The following is a 16402-nucleotide window of genomic DNA, read 5'->3' on the forward strand; positions in this document are numbered from 1 at the left end:
ACTATGAGACTTTCTTCTTACCCTTCAGGATATTGTCCTGGACTTCAAGACACATGGCTAAGAACAGAGATACCACTAGTTCTCCTGATGAAGCCAAAAACCTCTCTCTTAAGAAAGGTACAAAGAACTGTCAGCAAGAAGCAGCATCTATTGTGACATAAATACTACCCAAAATGTTCCCAAAGGAGACAGTGGAGGACTTCCAGGAACCTGTGATGTTCCCATAAATACAATGGTTGTTTTACATTCTAAAATTAAACACAAAAAATCCATAGCAAAAAAACCCTACATAAAGCCATCATGACACCAGACAAAATAAAAGAATCAGAATTGGAACCCAGGGCTGCACTACCCTTGCCCAGTTGCTAAGCTACTGTATAAAATGGAATGGCTGCTAGTTGCTTGAAGAAAAAAGAAATCAGAGTTATCAAGTTTGGGTTTTATTATAATATTTTTTGATGTCTATCCTTTCAGAAGTTCTAGACTGAAATATATGAAGTGTCACCTCTTGCAGCTTTGGTGCTACCACCTAAAATCACCGGAAGGTGACAGTGTCTGTTGTGGCAAGTAAATGGAAATATTCCTAATTAGATTATGTTGTAGGGTTGCAGTCCTGTATGAGATTTAGTACTCCTTTGTCTTGTGAAACAAACTTCCATCGTACTAATTAAAACTGACTTGTATTGCAACTTGCAGCTATGGGCTTTCAAGAATAAGAACACTCAAATTGAGAGCTTAACATCACAGGAGACGCAGATTAATGGGTGACTATCAACACAGATCAGAAAAGAACTGGAGCACTTTCTTTTCATTTTTATCTCAATAGAAGTCCTCTATTATGGTAGAGAGAAACCATGTCCCAGCAAATTAATCCCTGGATATGCCTTCCTAGCACATACGCTGAAGTATTCTTTCTGTATACCAATAATTAACTGTGGTCAGCAACAGTACCCTGCTGCTAGGTGAGCACTGTTTGAGCAGCAGAAAGATCTATTCTGCCCAAAAAGCTGTAGTTGTTTCTCAGGTATAAAACTGTTAACAGTACTTGACCATTCCCTGATGAAGTAAGTTGCCACAATCTAACAAAACACATGCGAGTTACATAATCAAACATAAGACATCTGAGATAGAGAACACATTTCCCACATACCTGAAAAAGAATACATTTTCTTTTGATTAACTTCAAAACCATTTTATAAACTATGAAGACTATGGATCACCCCAAAGAGTTGTAAAAGAAAGGTTTTTTCCAAAATAAAACATCACAAATCTTTTTTCTAGGTAATTATATCTATCATTTTTATATCCACAACAGCTTTTATTTTTTGCTGTTCATTCTTGCTGTCTCCATTTAATGTGTACCCTTTTAAGCAGATCCATGCATCCCCACCTAAAAATCATGCGAATTTCTGCGGCATTAAACATTTACCACACCTTCCACACAACTTCTGTGCTTGACCACCTCAAGTGACTTGTGTAAATTTAGACAGTAAGCATTCTGGGGTTGAAACTACCTCCTGTATTAATAGAGTAGTTAGAATTACAGTGTCCGTATTTGTTTATCCCTTCATTACTACCACAATTAACATGATTAACAGAAAACAGCAACGACAAAGTTGAATATTACTGACAAACCTCTGAGAGCATTTCATACTGGCCTCTTCTTCCCAAGGCTATAGTAAGTAAATCGTAGACGACAGATGCACTTTGCAAACTGATGATACGATCGTTTTTGTGTTCAGGTATTCTGCTTAGTACAGCATCACGGTTAGCCTTAAACATACCACAAATAAAGAAACCAAGTCAGCCACTCTAATTCAAGTTATATTTTCACTCAAGTAACTACCACTCTATTCAAACTGACAGCCACCAGTTGATATAAATGATACAGAGAGACAGTATCTGCTACTAATTTATAGATAGAAAGAATCACCAATTCTATACATTAGTGGAAAGACTGATGCTTTTACCTGAATCCATTTTTAATTACTTCATTCTAATTACATAAATTAAGTAATGTATTTAAAATTATTGAAGAGTTCTCAGAAACAAAATAAGGTGGGGGTTTTAATATAATGTATATCCATCTTCTAAAATTTATTTTTATTTTTGTATGCTAGTAAAACATATTAGAAGGATCTTCAAATCCTGTACTCCAGCTTTTGTAAAATAAGGCAATAAATTTCTCTTCACAACATTATGACACTAGCCTCTCACTTGTGAAGGATAACCTGTCCAGGATAACCCAAAATCACCTTCAGGGCTTACTACTGAGAAGTGAAAACTGACCCTGGTTCTGAAAACAGGTTTGGAATCAGGCCATGTTTGCAGTAAGGCTTTGTACTTTCAATCTTGTTTTGTGAAAGGCACATTGTAAATCTAATTCCTTAATTAAACTGTGCCTTTTGTGAAGGAAGACAGCTGAGATAGAAATGGATTAAACGAATTGACAATGTTCACAGAGAAATCTTGCTAAAGAGCAAAGAGTAAAATTCAGGTCTCCCAATAGCTAGTGCCTATATTGAACTATCCAGTACTTCTCCCACTATACCATCAAGCCTCTGAAAATACCTTATCTTGTTATTTTACCTTTTTCTAGTTTTCTTGGTGTTTAATATTCCTATTGGTACAAATGTTATTATATCTGGTAATTTGAAGTCAGAAGTTAAAGATCCTTCTCTCTCCTCATCACACCTTTTCTTTATTTTTAATTACACAGGGCATGGCCCCCTTAATACATTTACTTAAATACATTACGCGTCTTATTTCCCCCTTTTCCAAATGCACGGAATGACACACAATAAGGGATAATAAATTCTTTTCTGCTTTAAGAGGATAACATTTTAAGCTCTGAACATCCTCAATATATCTTTAAAATCAGAATAATTAAATACTGAAAAAAATTTTAAAGAGATACATGGAGCGTAAAATGCACAGACAATTCAGGAATTATCAACTGAATAATCAATCCAGAGTTTGGTCTGAAAACACACACCCCTGCACACACACCCCAAACCAGACATTTTGCTTTCTTTTGATCAAGAAGTCTTTTGCTTTTCCTTTCTACGCTGCATAATGTTTAATGAGCTTCAAGAAATTCTTTTTAACTCCACATTTAATTACTATTTGACTCAATTCCTTGCAAGCACAGAACAAGCTATGAACTAGCACTTCTTGTGAAAAAATGGCTGCCAATCCCAAAGCAGTATTATAGGAGAGGATGTCTTGTAATTATTAAAGATATATATTTGAACAATCATTTTCTTCATAATTATAAAACAGAATGTACATACAAACTTCAGTGATCAGTATTTCAGAACTGCCACGGTCTCAGACACAATAAAGGTACAATTAGTTAAACTGCAATGAGTCACTTGGCCACAGTTACCACACACACTTTAAGCCTGTAACACATCTGAGCAATTCAATGACAGCAGAAGAAAGGATATGCTCAGCCATTTTACCAGTGGTTAAGAATTACACATCGTAGCGATCAGTGACACAAAGTCTAGTTGGAGGCCAGTAACTAGTGATGTATCCCAGAGACTGATGCTGGGCCTGATCCTCTTCCTGACCTGGATGTAGCCTCAAGCACGTTTGCAGATAATACAGAACTAGGAGGAGGAACTGATACGTCAAAGGGCTGTGCTGCCATCCAGAGGGACCTCAACAGGCTGGAGGAAGGAACGTGATAGGAACCTCATCAAAGGCTTCAACAAAGACTTGGAAGTGCAAAGTCCTGCACCTGGGAAGGAACAACCCCAGGCACCAGTATATGCTGGGGGCTCTCCAGCTCAAAAGCAGCATGACAGGAAACCATCTGGGGGTCCTTGGTGGACACCAAGTTGAGTCGGAGCCAGCAACGTGCCCCAGCTGGAAAGAAGACCAGTGGTGCCCAGTGACAGGACCAGAGGCAGTGGACACAAGCTGAAACACTGGAGGTTCTCTTTGAACATCAGGAACCAGGTTTTTTACTGTGAGGGTGAATGAGCGCTGGCACAGGTTGCCCAGGGAGGTTGTAGAGTCTCTCTCCTTGGAGATATTCAAAAGATGTCTGGATAGAGATGCAGCCTGCTCCAGGTGGGCTGGCTTGAGCAAGGGGTTCAAATAAAATGACCTCCAGAAGTCCCTTCCAACCTTAATCATTCTGTGATTCTGTTACCACAACTCAGGTGACATGCAACACATACATGCACTGTAACATGAAGGTATCAGTCCTTCAGATCACAATCACAGAATGGTTTGGGTTGGAAGGGACCTAAAAGATCATCCTGCCATGGCCAGGGATACTTTCCACCAGACCAGGTTGCTCAGAGCCCCATCCAACCTGGCCTTGAATGGGGCTTTTTCTTCACTAATTCACAGACAATGCAAGGAAGAGATCATACTAGTTTAATAACACAAGAGCATCTCAAAACACCAGCGATTACTCAATCTTCTGTAAGTGTTCTTATTTCTTTCCCAAGTAGTGGTTTCAAAATCATAAATCACATACTACTTCACAACTACTACAGCTAGAAAGTTAGCATGCATAGAAGCTGAAGTAACAGGTCTCAACTCTCAGAAAGGTAAGTTTGTAATGATGAATATTTTTATGCTCAATCTTCCCCTTTCCCCCCTCCAAAACTAATTTGAACAAAAGACTTAGCCAAAGTAAGTCAGTGATGTCAAAGATTTTATACTCCCCTGAAACAAACTCTTTTACCTGAGATAACCTGCAATAATTTAAAAAAAAAACAAACCTGAAAGCTTGCTAAGGGTTATGCTCTACAGTGACAGCACTTGATATAATCAGGCAGATCTGATTTACGAAGGAAAAGCTGTTAAGTAATCTGAAATGAAACTTAACAAGGCAGTACTTTTAATTTGGTTTTTGGCTTCTTAATGATGATATGTAAGGAACTACACATTCAAACAGAGCAATAAGCAGTCAGATCTTACAGAACCGGGACTGCTTCGACTTCACACCATGACCGTAGTTCACATCAGAATTCTGTACATCTCCACACGCTGCTCAGGCACATTACAGAGGCACCTCTCAGTGCTAAGTATATACTGCAGTAAAACCAACATATGATATGTGGAAATGTTTGCTCAGTCTATTTCTCTGTACTCTGAGAATCAAAATCTAGACAGAATTTCTAGATTCTGTCATGAATATTGCAAGGCAGATCACTAGGAATGAGGAAAGTAGTTAACACTACAATGTAAATGTATGCCACTTCAAAATAGTTCAACTAGGACAATGTTCACCAAAATGCTCTGATCCTATTTAACTGTAGCAAATCAGAAATTATGCCAAAGCATGTAGGCATTTGAATCGCCTATAGAACTTAAAAGACTACATCTCATTGATGTGCAGTGAGACAGACTGTATGATGCCTGAGACTGTTGAGGTTTCACACCTCCATTAAAAAACCAGCAAAAGTTTCAGCTTCAGCTTCTCATTTAATTTTATCTGAGAACATAAAACTGACATGGTATGAGAATGCCAGTACGTGGTAGTTGATTGATGACTAGCAAAATCACACTAAAGTATGGAAGATTGATTAAGGTCACAAGCAGGCCATTGAAAGGAATCACTTACTGAGGAAATGAGGACTTCTTAAAAAAAAATCCAGTAGCAAAGACTGAATGTCATTATCATTAAAAATCATTTACAAATTTGAGTGACTGAAGTTTTATGCACAATAGAAAGTACTTTTTGACAATGTTTATTATGCTCATCTAATAGTCTTTGATTTGTTTTTAACAACAAAAATAACTTAGATTTTGATTCTGTCTGAATAGCAACCAGCCAGTGTAACAGTGGTGCCAAATGAAAGACCTGGCTTGTTCACTTGCCCATGCTTAGAAGGAGGCTAAGTACAGCCACTCCAAAGGAGAAAAGCTCCATAACACTTGCAGACCTCATCTTGCTGGCTCAGAGGAACAGAAGCCTGAGTTTCAGAAGTAACTGCCTGCTTTCCTAACAGAAAATGAAAGACAAGGCAAAGTAAGACATGGCAAAAAAAAAAAGAGTTCTATTTTCATTTAAAAAAATCCCAAGGAAAACACACACAGTCTCTCTATTTTACGTACCATAGATTCACTAATCAGCAGCAACAGTAAGGCTTCCTCTGTATTTTCTTGAGGACAGAAGATGCTGTTCAAAACAAGAATTTAATTATTTAATCAGAACACATTACTTTTACAAGTAGGTCATACACATATATTAAAAGCAATGTAAAAACTGGAAAACTTCCAGAAAAGCAAAGAGAAAATAACTTGCGTAGAAAAAACAATTGGTTAAAATGCATTTCTTTGCAATGTTCTAAATTTGCATTTCGGAAAAGTTAGCCAAACACAGTAAAAGAATAAAACTACCACAGCTGTCAGAGTTGAACACATTCAAATATCCTAAAATCGAACATAATTTGACAACTGTAAAAAATAAACCCATACTTTAATTAGCCTCTGGTACCTAATTTATCTGATCTGAATCTACATCACTGATTTAGAGGTTAGCAAGAGAAAATTCTCATACAAGAACAGGATAACTTTTGTATTTTAGACAATATGTGGAGAAATACTTCTATTGGTCTTTCATCAGATATGCTTGAGATTTTTCTTCCTGATGCATTCAACAGCTATGAATATTTTTCAATAGAGCCATGACAATCTCCACCCACTTGGCATAACCACTGTTACTTCCAAGAAGTTCAATTATTTGTTTTTAATTAAGTATGCTTCCTTATGACTTAATACTGAAGGTTTGCATAGGACTAGTTTGCAAACTTCACTGCTTTCTCTCAACACTGGATGCTTTCTGAATGCTCTTCTAAGCTGGTGGACAGACAACAGTAATCTGCACTGGATACATGACTGGTAGGAATTCATCCATCCTTTCTCACTTATATAGAAAAAAACCCACCCAAATCAGGGATTGTGGTTCATCTCTTCAGACTTCTTCCTCTAAACTATTTCTGAATTAGCACAAGTACTATTTCCTGTTAATCCAGACTATTAGTTCCACAATTAACTGTTTAAATGTAGAAAATAATTTGTTGTTGTTAATAAGCAATTCCTATAGTCCCAAGGGTGTTTAAACTACAATACATTATGAAAGGGAAACAAAACTTGTCCGACATTAAACATCTTTTAATTTATTTTTTTTTTAAGCACTAGAAATATAAGCAGTAATTAAATGCCTGAAAGGAAATGGAAACTAAAAGACATCTGAACTCCAGACAGTTTGAAAGCAACATTGTGAACGTATTGTGGTAGTATACAACAGCTAAGACCCCAGGGCAGTTTTTTTGTTGTATTTTTATTTTTTAATCAATTCAACTGCTTGCCAGATTTTGAAGAGTATTCTAAATCTTAGAAGATATTTTTATTTTTACATAACAAAGACACAGTTACTCATGAATAAGAACCACCTAGGATAGGAAATGAGGAGTGATGAGGTGGCATCAGAGAGCTCCTCATTTAACTATCCAGTCTTCTCTGCAGAATTTAACGACCTGGAAGAAGATTTTACCTAACTGACTGACAGTGCTTCCCAGAAAGCAGAATAATGATTGGAAAGAGCTGCTGGAGAAATTACTTTATCAGAAAAAAAGGGAAGTTGCCCCCAAGAGAACTTCTAAAAAGTGACTTATCAAAATAAAAGCAAACATTATTTTCACCTACAATTTTAAAACATATTTTTGAAAATAAGTTGTTGTTTGTCTCAAACAGTGAAGATCCTCTCCATGAAGAAATTACTGAGAAATTTCTTTGACCTATCTAAGTTTAGTTGACTGAACTTGGACACTTTTTGTGTCTCTTGACAGATGCAGGTATATGAGTAAAGTAATTTCAATGTAATGGGGCAAAACAAAAGAGGAATCAGAAGCATGAAATGCCTATCAACCAAAGGCAAAGCATGAAATTTATCCTCAGTTGAAGAACTGGTTAAACAAAAATGAAGAGGCAGTAACACAGAGATCTACAAAACCACAAATGCTATTAGTCAAATCACATTCGCCATCCTCAAAAGAACACAAGGCAGTTATTTAATGTATCAGGCAACATATTTAGGAAAAAAAGCGCATCGTGGACTCAGAGCTGATGGTCAGAAGAACACCTAGGAAGAAGCTTCCTAGATATCTGTCTTACTATTCATTGTCTTTAGTACTTACTTTCAATCACTACTGGAGATGAGATATTTGGCTAGACGTGTTTTATATGATATGGTGGTTAGCCAGTGTGATGTGACAAAAGAAAAGGACTTAATTACATGCTCTGTTGAAATTGCAGAACTCCTCGCCTGCATGTCCCACGAACGAGAAAATTAAACTGAACAAAGCCCCACTTTTGCCAGGAGGCATGATGCTACAAAGGATGAGTTGAGAATGGAGATCATAAGTTTGAAAGACTGAACCTCAGAAACCTGCTGTAAGTATTCTGGATCAAGAAAGGGGAATTGCCTGAAGTCTTTGAAGATAAAGGCCATTCTACTGATAGTAATAAAAGCAACATAATTATGTGAGCTTGTTGCTGTGTTAAGTATTCATTAATGGAAATCTGCAATAAATACAGCTAACCAACCCAAAATAGTGTAATACTGCAGGCAATTCTGTTACGATATAAAGATCCTGCAAACATTAGTACTGGTCTTTTTAGCCACCAACGCGCCTGCAACAAACGTGGGTAGAGCCCTTCCCAAATCTTCATTCGCAAAGCCTAGCCATGATGATGACTTCTCTAATCAATCTGCCACCGAAGCAAACTCTTTTGCACATAACAAGATCATTTTATGGAAAAAAACTTCCATGTTAACTAACAAGACATACATATTGTAAGAGAGGAACAGACTGTTCTTTAGTATTTTGCTGCGTGATATCAAGCCATTTGAAAAAGAGAATACATGATCCTGCATAAAAGAGATTTCCTCCTATTTGGGCAATAAATGCATGCTTTCTGTGTGCAGTGATCAAGGTGTATTCACAAAAATAGGTATTTCCTTTTTACCAAAAAGATTGCCTGTACGTGCAGTTTGTTAAATATGTACTCGCAGGGAAACACAGTAGTTGTTTCAGCAGATTGATTGTTCAACTCGATGCCTGCATCTTTTCCTAAAGTTCAATAGACTGCTTTTAATGACTTCACATCCTAGATGTAGACAGACAAAACTGAAATTATAAAATCCACAATGCCTGGCTTTTAATCCAGCTGGACAACAATATAAATAAAACCAGTAACAATAATAAATTCTTTGAAGAAAAACAGTCAAAAATGTCCTATGGAACAGAGAATAGTGTCCTCAAAAGACATCCCTAGATCACAATGATTTCACAAAATCATAGAGGAGTTGAGGTTGGAAGGTGTGTCTGGGGATCAGAGCCACTAACTTTTAAGAAAAATTTAAAACTCAAGGAAATGGCTATCTACATTTAATACTAACCCTAGTGGTGATAGGTTTTGAAAAAAAGGTTACATTTTCAAGAAGGAAGAAATACACAAAGCTACTCTAGAATACAACATCAGATATACCACACAAAAATGATCCATAAATAACGCATCACTTATCTGAATCACTGAAAGATTAAAACTCAACAAAAAGGTGGCATCACAAAGAAGTGCCAAAACTAATCTAAGATGATTAAAAGGTAGCTGCCTTGGGAAATAAACTACCTTTGAAACTGCTAGATAAATTTCTAGATATGTTTTGTTTTTTTCAAAATGCTTCACGGACCAACTTGACTCTTTGCATTTCTAAATCTTTCCTTTCTATGATAAAGTAGAATAGGAGTCTACAAGCAGCACACAACTTTTAAATTGTGCAGTCTCTGATTTGCCATCCAATTAATGTTTTCTTTTATAGCCCAGGTATAATAAAGATAATGACTTTACCAGATACATCATGATAGAAGAACTAAAAATTTTTACAACTGAGAACAAACTGTCTCATGTATACAGCACAAACTTCTGCTTAGAGAAACGTGTTCCTTCCCTAGTTCTATTCAGGGAATATATATGTATATATATATATATATATACACACAGACAGCATGGGAAACATTCCCATTCATATTGCTAAATTCCTTCTACGTTTTGAAAAAGATAAAATAAATTAATCAGTGCACTGGGTTACAACTGCAATTATAGAAACAAAAGAGATATAAACTCAGCCATACTTTTCTCCAGTGTATACACGTGGTCTTCTACTGAGTGCATAATTCTTAGTATTTGAACCTTTTCGAAGTGGATCATCTAGGGGCGATTGGTGAGGAGGATCTTCCAGTGGATTCCAATAACTCTGTTCACACATACCTCGTAACAAAATTTCTGCAAGTTGTCTTGCTATCGTCTGTAAAAGCGAAGGATAAATATTTTCTTTAGAAATGCTGAATACAAACTCTTAAAAAATGCTCAGATTTTTTTCTAATGAAGACTAGTTATGTAGAATATATTTTCTGTTATTTTACAACATCCAAAAAAACAGGTACACTGCTATTTAAGAAGTGAAAGTTCCCAGTTCAATTCTCTAAACACAAAGAAAATAATGGCAAAAACAAACAACTTCTCAATAATATCAGTTAAATCCAGATACTTCTGAAGTATCAACAACACCAACTGCTGCTCCTATGAGCAGAGCACATGCAGGTATATTTTCAGACATTTTGTTCTCAATAACCTCTACTGCCTCGCCAGGCCTGGAGCAGTTGTCTGCGTGGGAGAGACCACAGTGGAGCAGATAGTCCACACTGCAGCCTGCTAAGAGGACCATGGTGGGGCAGGGTGATATTCCTTGAAGGAACTGCAGCCCAGTGGAGGGACTCCATGCTGGAGAGCATGGGAAAAGTGTGAGGACTAAGGAGCAGTAGAGAGGAACTCACCACAACCCTCCACCCCCCATGCACCACTCAGGGAACGGGAGGGTAGGGAGAGGAGGTAGAAGAGTCAGGAGTCAAGGACTGAAGTTGAACCTGGGAAAACGGGGTGGGAGGAAGGCGTTTTAGTTTTTGTCTTTGTTTCTCACCATCCCATTCTCTCTTAATTGACAATTAAATGAAGTTAATGTCCCCCAAGAACAGTCTGTTATGCCTGTGACAGTAACTAGTAAGCAAACGGCCTGGCTCTGCCTCGGCCTACAAGCTTTTCTAGCTTATTTCTTCCCGTCATGTTAAGGAAGGGGAGTCCAAGGGCAGCTGGGTGGGTCTGGCAGCCAGAGAAGGTCAACTCAGTACAGTTATAGTTTGTGTGCTGACTGAGGCTGCATTCACTTAAGCCAGGAAATGTAACCTTACAAACTGGTGGATAACAGGTCCTTATCAATATGGTATGTATCTGTCTATTCATCTCTAACTCATCCACTATATTTACTTATGCTTTACCTGCCTACCAAAATTCAGATGCTGCAATAGGAATGTGGTTTACTATAACTTACCATTCGCAGGTTTTGTGTAGTTCTTGTTTCAACAGCTCTTAGTAACTCTCTAAATCTACCAACTCCTCTTGTCAAGTTCCTGTATATAAACATAGAATTTGACAGTATTCCAACTTGGATGTAGTAACACCATAATATATTATTTGATAAAACTGTTAAAATACATGCTCTCTTTTTTTTTCCCCTGCATAGCCTCATTGCCTTTCTGTGAGATAGACAGATAGCCATATTCATCTGGGAACCCCACTACTGATTACTACAACAACATTCCCTGCCAGTTTATTGAAAAAACAAACATTTTCATGATCAGTAGATAGTTCAAGGGAAAGCAAGGAAAAAAGTAAGAAGCAACCACCTCAAAAAGAGAAAAAAACAAAACTGAAGTTGGTCTCACTACTACAATAGTTTAATTTTCAATGACATTGGGTTTCAAAGTATAAACTTTTTTGGGGAAAAAAATCCATTTTAGCTACCTCTTGACACCTTAAAATAGGGAGATAAAAAACAAGTAGACCTTGCAACTCTCAGTGAAAGTAATGTAAGATTTTGAGTGCCTTTTCAGAAGGGAAACAGCACAAATACATTAAGGCGCCCTGTGTGGCCAGACGAGGACTGGGGGATCAGTGTTCTGTTCTTGACTCTAGCTGTCTTTTGGTATGGCTTCTGCAACTCAAGTTTCTTTGTCTATGCTTCTTCCACTTCTTCTGCCTAAACACCTTTTGCAGAGATTCAAGACCCTCAGAGGCATCATTCATACTAATAATTTTAGCAGACCTGAACTTTCTTATTAAAAAATGGATTATTTTGAATGGTCTTCCAGCGTTATCTTTTTCTCGTCTCTAGATCAGTTGTGGGTTTTTTATTGCACATAAAAGCAGTTGAGAATATTTTATTTTATATTAATACCATTTGTCTTTGAACTGGTGAAGAACTGGGTTGGCTTTTTGCTGAGCTCCAAAACTGAATTCTGCCACCTCAATACAAAATACAGGACAGCAATTTCAGTATTTGAAGTTTAGTTACAGAACAAAATCATTTTATCAAAAGCATATTTTGTGTTAAATCATTGCTGTTACGTCATATAGTTGTATTATCTTAAGGTGTGATGTTACGCGCAAGCTACATAACATTTACCTAAGACAGGCTCAAATGAGAAAAGAAATATTACATATTATGTAAGCTTTCTGTAAGTAAAAGCTCTACAGCACTGCACTATAAATTTGATGTTGAAATTGCCTTCCTTACTCTGCTGTCTTTATTTATAAATATATATAAAATACTGATCTTCTGAATTGCAACTCTGTACAAATTCAAAAAAGACAGCATTTTTATATAAATACTTTCTTTAAATTTAGTTGCAGAATACATGAAACCAGTGCTGATGCAAGAGATTTTGCTATAGAATCGCCGAACTCCTGCAGAACTCCTATCTCTTTACCTAGAGATCTACTCATTTATTTTACTTTTCATATTACATGACAGCACTCATCTCTGTTCTGTTTTACATAATTATCAGTGTATTTCAGAAACTTTAGTCTCCACCACATCTTTCACTAGCACAGATGTCATCTTTCGTTAGCACAACTTCACCTTCTAAAATACTTTTATATAAAAGCTCGTTTAAAAAGAAGTAACATTTTCAAATAACAAAAAACTGAATGTACAGGTTGAAAGTTATGTCAAAGTATGCCACCAGTTGACTAAAAAGAAATAATCACCAGTCACACAAGAAATAGTAACTGTTTGTAAAAAGCCCACATGCTAAAGCAGAGCTTGATCACAGAGTGACCAGTCAGTATATACTAAAGAAAATTCATCTTGTGTAAATGCCTCGCATGGAAATGACTGTTTGAAAGATAACGTTGATTTATATATTTCACACGGGCAGGCCACAACAGCTAATGTATAATACACCAACTTCATATACTAATGAAGTACAGAAAGTCAGTAGCCCAAATTTTAAGAAATCCTCCAAACTCATTGAAAGCCTGATACATTTGGCACCTTTGGAAAGCCAAAATACATATCATTCACTAATACCACATGTCAAATATTTTGGAGAGCCAACAGCAGATCACTGGAATCCCGGCTTTAAGTCCTCTGCCTTAAGTGCATATTTCCCATGAATGGAGGTCTCTCTCAAAGACCGTCTTTCAAAGTGACAGACGTGTCCTCAAAACAAGATTTAAAAAAACAACAACAACAACAAAAAAAAAACCAACAAAAAAATAGACTTGCCAAAAAACTGAAATGATCCCTGTAAAATTGTCAAAAAAGAGTTATGAGCAAGAACTTGTCAGCTTGAAACTTTATCTTCCCAGTGCAGATGAAACATATACTATGTAGTAGAACTTCAAACCACAATGCCTTTATGAAATTCTAGGAACTGGCATTTTTTTCCATATGAAGTTTATGTCTTTTGATGTGTTACAAGAACAATAAAAAAATACTTCATGAAAAAATATGCAACTTTCACAAGCCCTTAAAAACTTCATGACAGGTTGTTATTAGTTGCCTATTACATTTTCATAAGCATCTACAAGGGACTAAAATTTGTGACTGAAGTTCTACTGTATCATGGAAGAAGCAGTAAGAATGATAAGAAAAAAAGCAGTTAAAATACAGAATTAGTTTTTGCTTCATAAAGCATTTAACATTGATCCACTGCACAAGTCAACACAAACACAATACAGATTTGTCAAGCATCTTCTACGTGAAATATACTAAAAAACAGACTTCAAAACTACAATCTAAAATCAGCCCAAAATTGAGTTAAATGCTTTGAGAGACAAGAAATGAAGCAAAATATACCATGAAAAATATGGTAGGTCTCCACACCACGCTGCTTTTAGCAAAGTACATTTCCTGTATTTGTTAACAGTCTGTAACACTGGGGAGAAGAGTGGCAGCTATTCCGGCACATACTTTTCCTGCCTAGCCCAGGACACACACAGCTTTTACCTGCTTTTCACTACGATGTGCCTTCATGTTAGCAGTTCCGCCGTGCTGACTGAATGCCAGAGCAAAAGGGCACATTAACTTAGAAAACATAGTTCCACAGTGTCTGTAAACGACTTTGAGATCCTTTCCTTTCTCGAGACAAGGAATTTTAACATTAACACACACTCAGAGCTGACACGTTTTCAGTCAAGACAAAGACAATCCACAGATGGACACTGCAAGTTACACGCATGGTTTATATCACTGCCTCCAGTCAGAATTGCACCTTCCTCGGTTTTAAAGACAATTAGAATGTTTGCTGCTTTAAATCTTCTTTGACTCTTTCAGTAGCAATTTGCCAGCTAGGCTGAGAACCAAGATCTATTGAAAGTCTAGGCAGATCGATGCCCTTAGGGTATATTTGCATCCTTGTGTCTACATATTTGCACCCTAAACCCAACAATTCATGTTAGAACCTAATTAATTACTGTGATACAAGATCAACTTTTATGCTCCTTTGAAAATTTCAAACACTGTTTCTGTTTAGAATAAAGAAAATATTTTAACTGCACCCATGCAAAGGTGCTCACTCCTAAAAAGGGACAGAAATTAGTAACTGTAGATATGACACAAGGCAAGTGCAGGAAGAAAATTAAGGGGCACCAAGGATAAACTTCCAACACAGAATCAGAAGACTTGTATATAGCCATGAAGGCCAGCAGTAGAAAACTTTAGGCACAAACGTACTTGTCACCATCACCACCAAGAAGTCTATTGGTTTAAAAAAGCATGTCTGGCATCAGACAACACAGGGGTTTGGCATAAGAGGTCCAGAAAAACTTCACCCCCCAGAAATGACTTCTTATTTTTGTAGTTTTAAACACACACCCAAAAAGTAGAAAAGAATGAAAGAAACTGCTAACAAGAAGCAATCTACATTTGAGTGATGTTAGAATAAAAAAAACAAACACTATTCCTTATAACAAAGGTAGTGAGATCTAATCACAACATACTCAAAACAGGCTACAAAAGAAATGTTTTAAATTTAACCTCAGAAAGGTTGATACTTTACTCTGTACTTACAGTGTATTTTGGTAGTATCTCCTCCATTACTGTGAGAAGGGCTTTGTTTGTGAGGCATTTTCCTTATGCTTATCAATCAAAAAGCCCAAATATTTAGTCTACCATTGCCTTTTAAAGATTAAACACGCAATTAGAATAAATTTTGGTAAGTGATCTTAGACCAACCCTCACCTGCTCTGCAATTTGGTGGCTAAATTGTAAGTACTTCTCCCATTTAAGAGAGAAAAGTATATCCAGAGCCATGCAGCCACACTAGTGAATAGGCTAAGCTAATTATATTATTACCTCATTGCTGAGGCTTACTGTATCACATTTTTAAAATATTCATCCTTTAAAAAAGAAAAACCAAGAACAATGAGATCTACAGGGCTTGATCAAAGTGGTAAAATGGAAACGGCCTTTTGGAATTGAGCTCACATTCCAAATGTACCTTCTCTTTTGTTCTGCCTTCCTCTCTATATTTATATAAAGAAAAAGAAATGCAATGGTTGTAAACTCATTGATACTGTAAGATTTAAATTTGGGGTATTTCTTCCAAGGATTCAAACAGGAAATAAAAGAAAGGAATTATCTTAAAGGTAAGGAGTAAGACCAGACAAAACTCTTAGTACACATGCCAATCAGAACAGTGGCATTTCAGTAACTTCAGTAGGACTGATATGTTTACCAAAAAAAAAAAATTATTTAAATCCATACACTCTAGCTAATTATTTTAAGCCAATTAAGAGTAATTTACACAGTATTAAGAGGAGAAATGACTTCACATTGAAACAAGTTATTTCAAAAAGCAAGAAATGTGACAAATCAAGAGATGAACTCTGTAGCAACAGAACATCCTAATACCAAGGCCTGTCACTTACCCTCTGCTTTATACAGCCTCAAAAGATGAGCTACAAGAAAAACTAAAAGGACTGACATTCTATGGCTCTCTGCAATAACTTTATTAAAGGCTGACAAAACGGA

General features: G+C 36.6%; 1 protein-coding gene across 3 annotated transcripts in view; it reads right to left on the minus strand.

The window, feature by feature from the left end:
• TTC7B (tetratricopeptide repeat domain 7B) overlaps positions 1–16402 on the minus strand; it is a 134893-nt gene that overhangs the window by 75959 nt on the left and 42532 nt on the right. For all 3 annotated transcript variants that reach the window (XM_027673400.1, XM_027673391.1, XM_027673407.1), the window contains exons 6-9: positions 11417–11495; positions 10164–10336; positions 6082–6145; positions 1636–1773 (exon numbers count right to left, since the gene is read on the minus strand). In XM_027673400.1, the coding sequence (XP_027529201.1) occupies positions 1636–1773; positions 6082–6145; positions 10164–10336; positions 11417–11495 (454 nt within the window). The remainder of the gene's footprint in view (positions 1–1635; positions 1774–6081; positions 6146–10163; positions 10337–11416; positions 11496–16402) is intronic.

Source organism: Neopelma chrysocephalum, unplaced genomic scaffold (genome assembly GCF_003984885.1).
Source record: "Neopelma chrysocephalum unplaced genomic scaffold, ASM398488v2 Primary Assembly neopelma1_24, whole genome shotgun sequence".
NCBI lineage: Eukaryota > Metazoa > Chordata > Aves > Passeriformes > Pipridae > Neopelma > Neopelma chrysocephalum.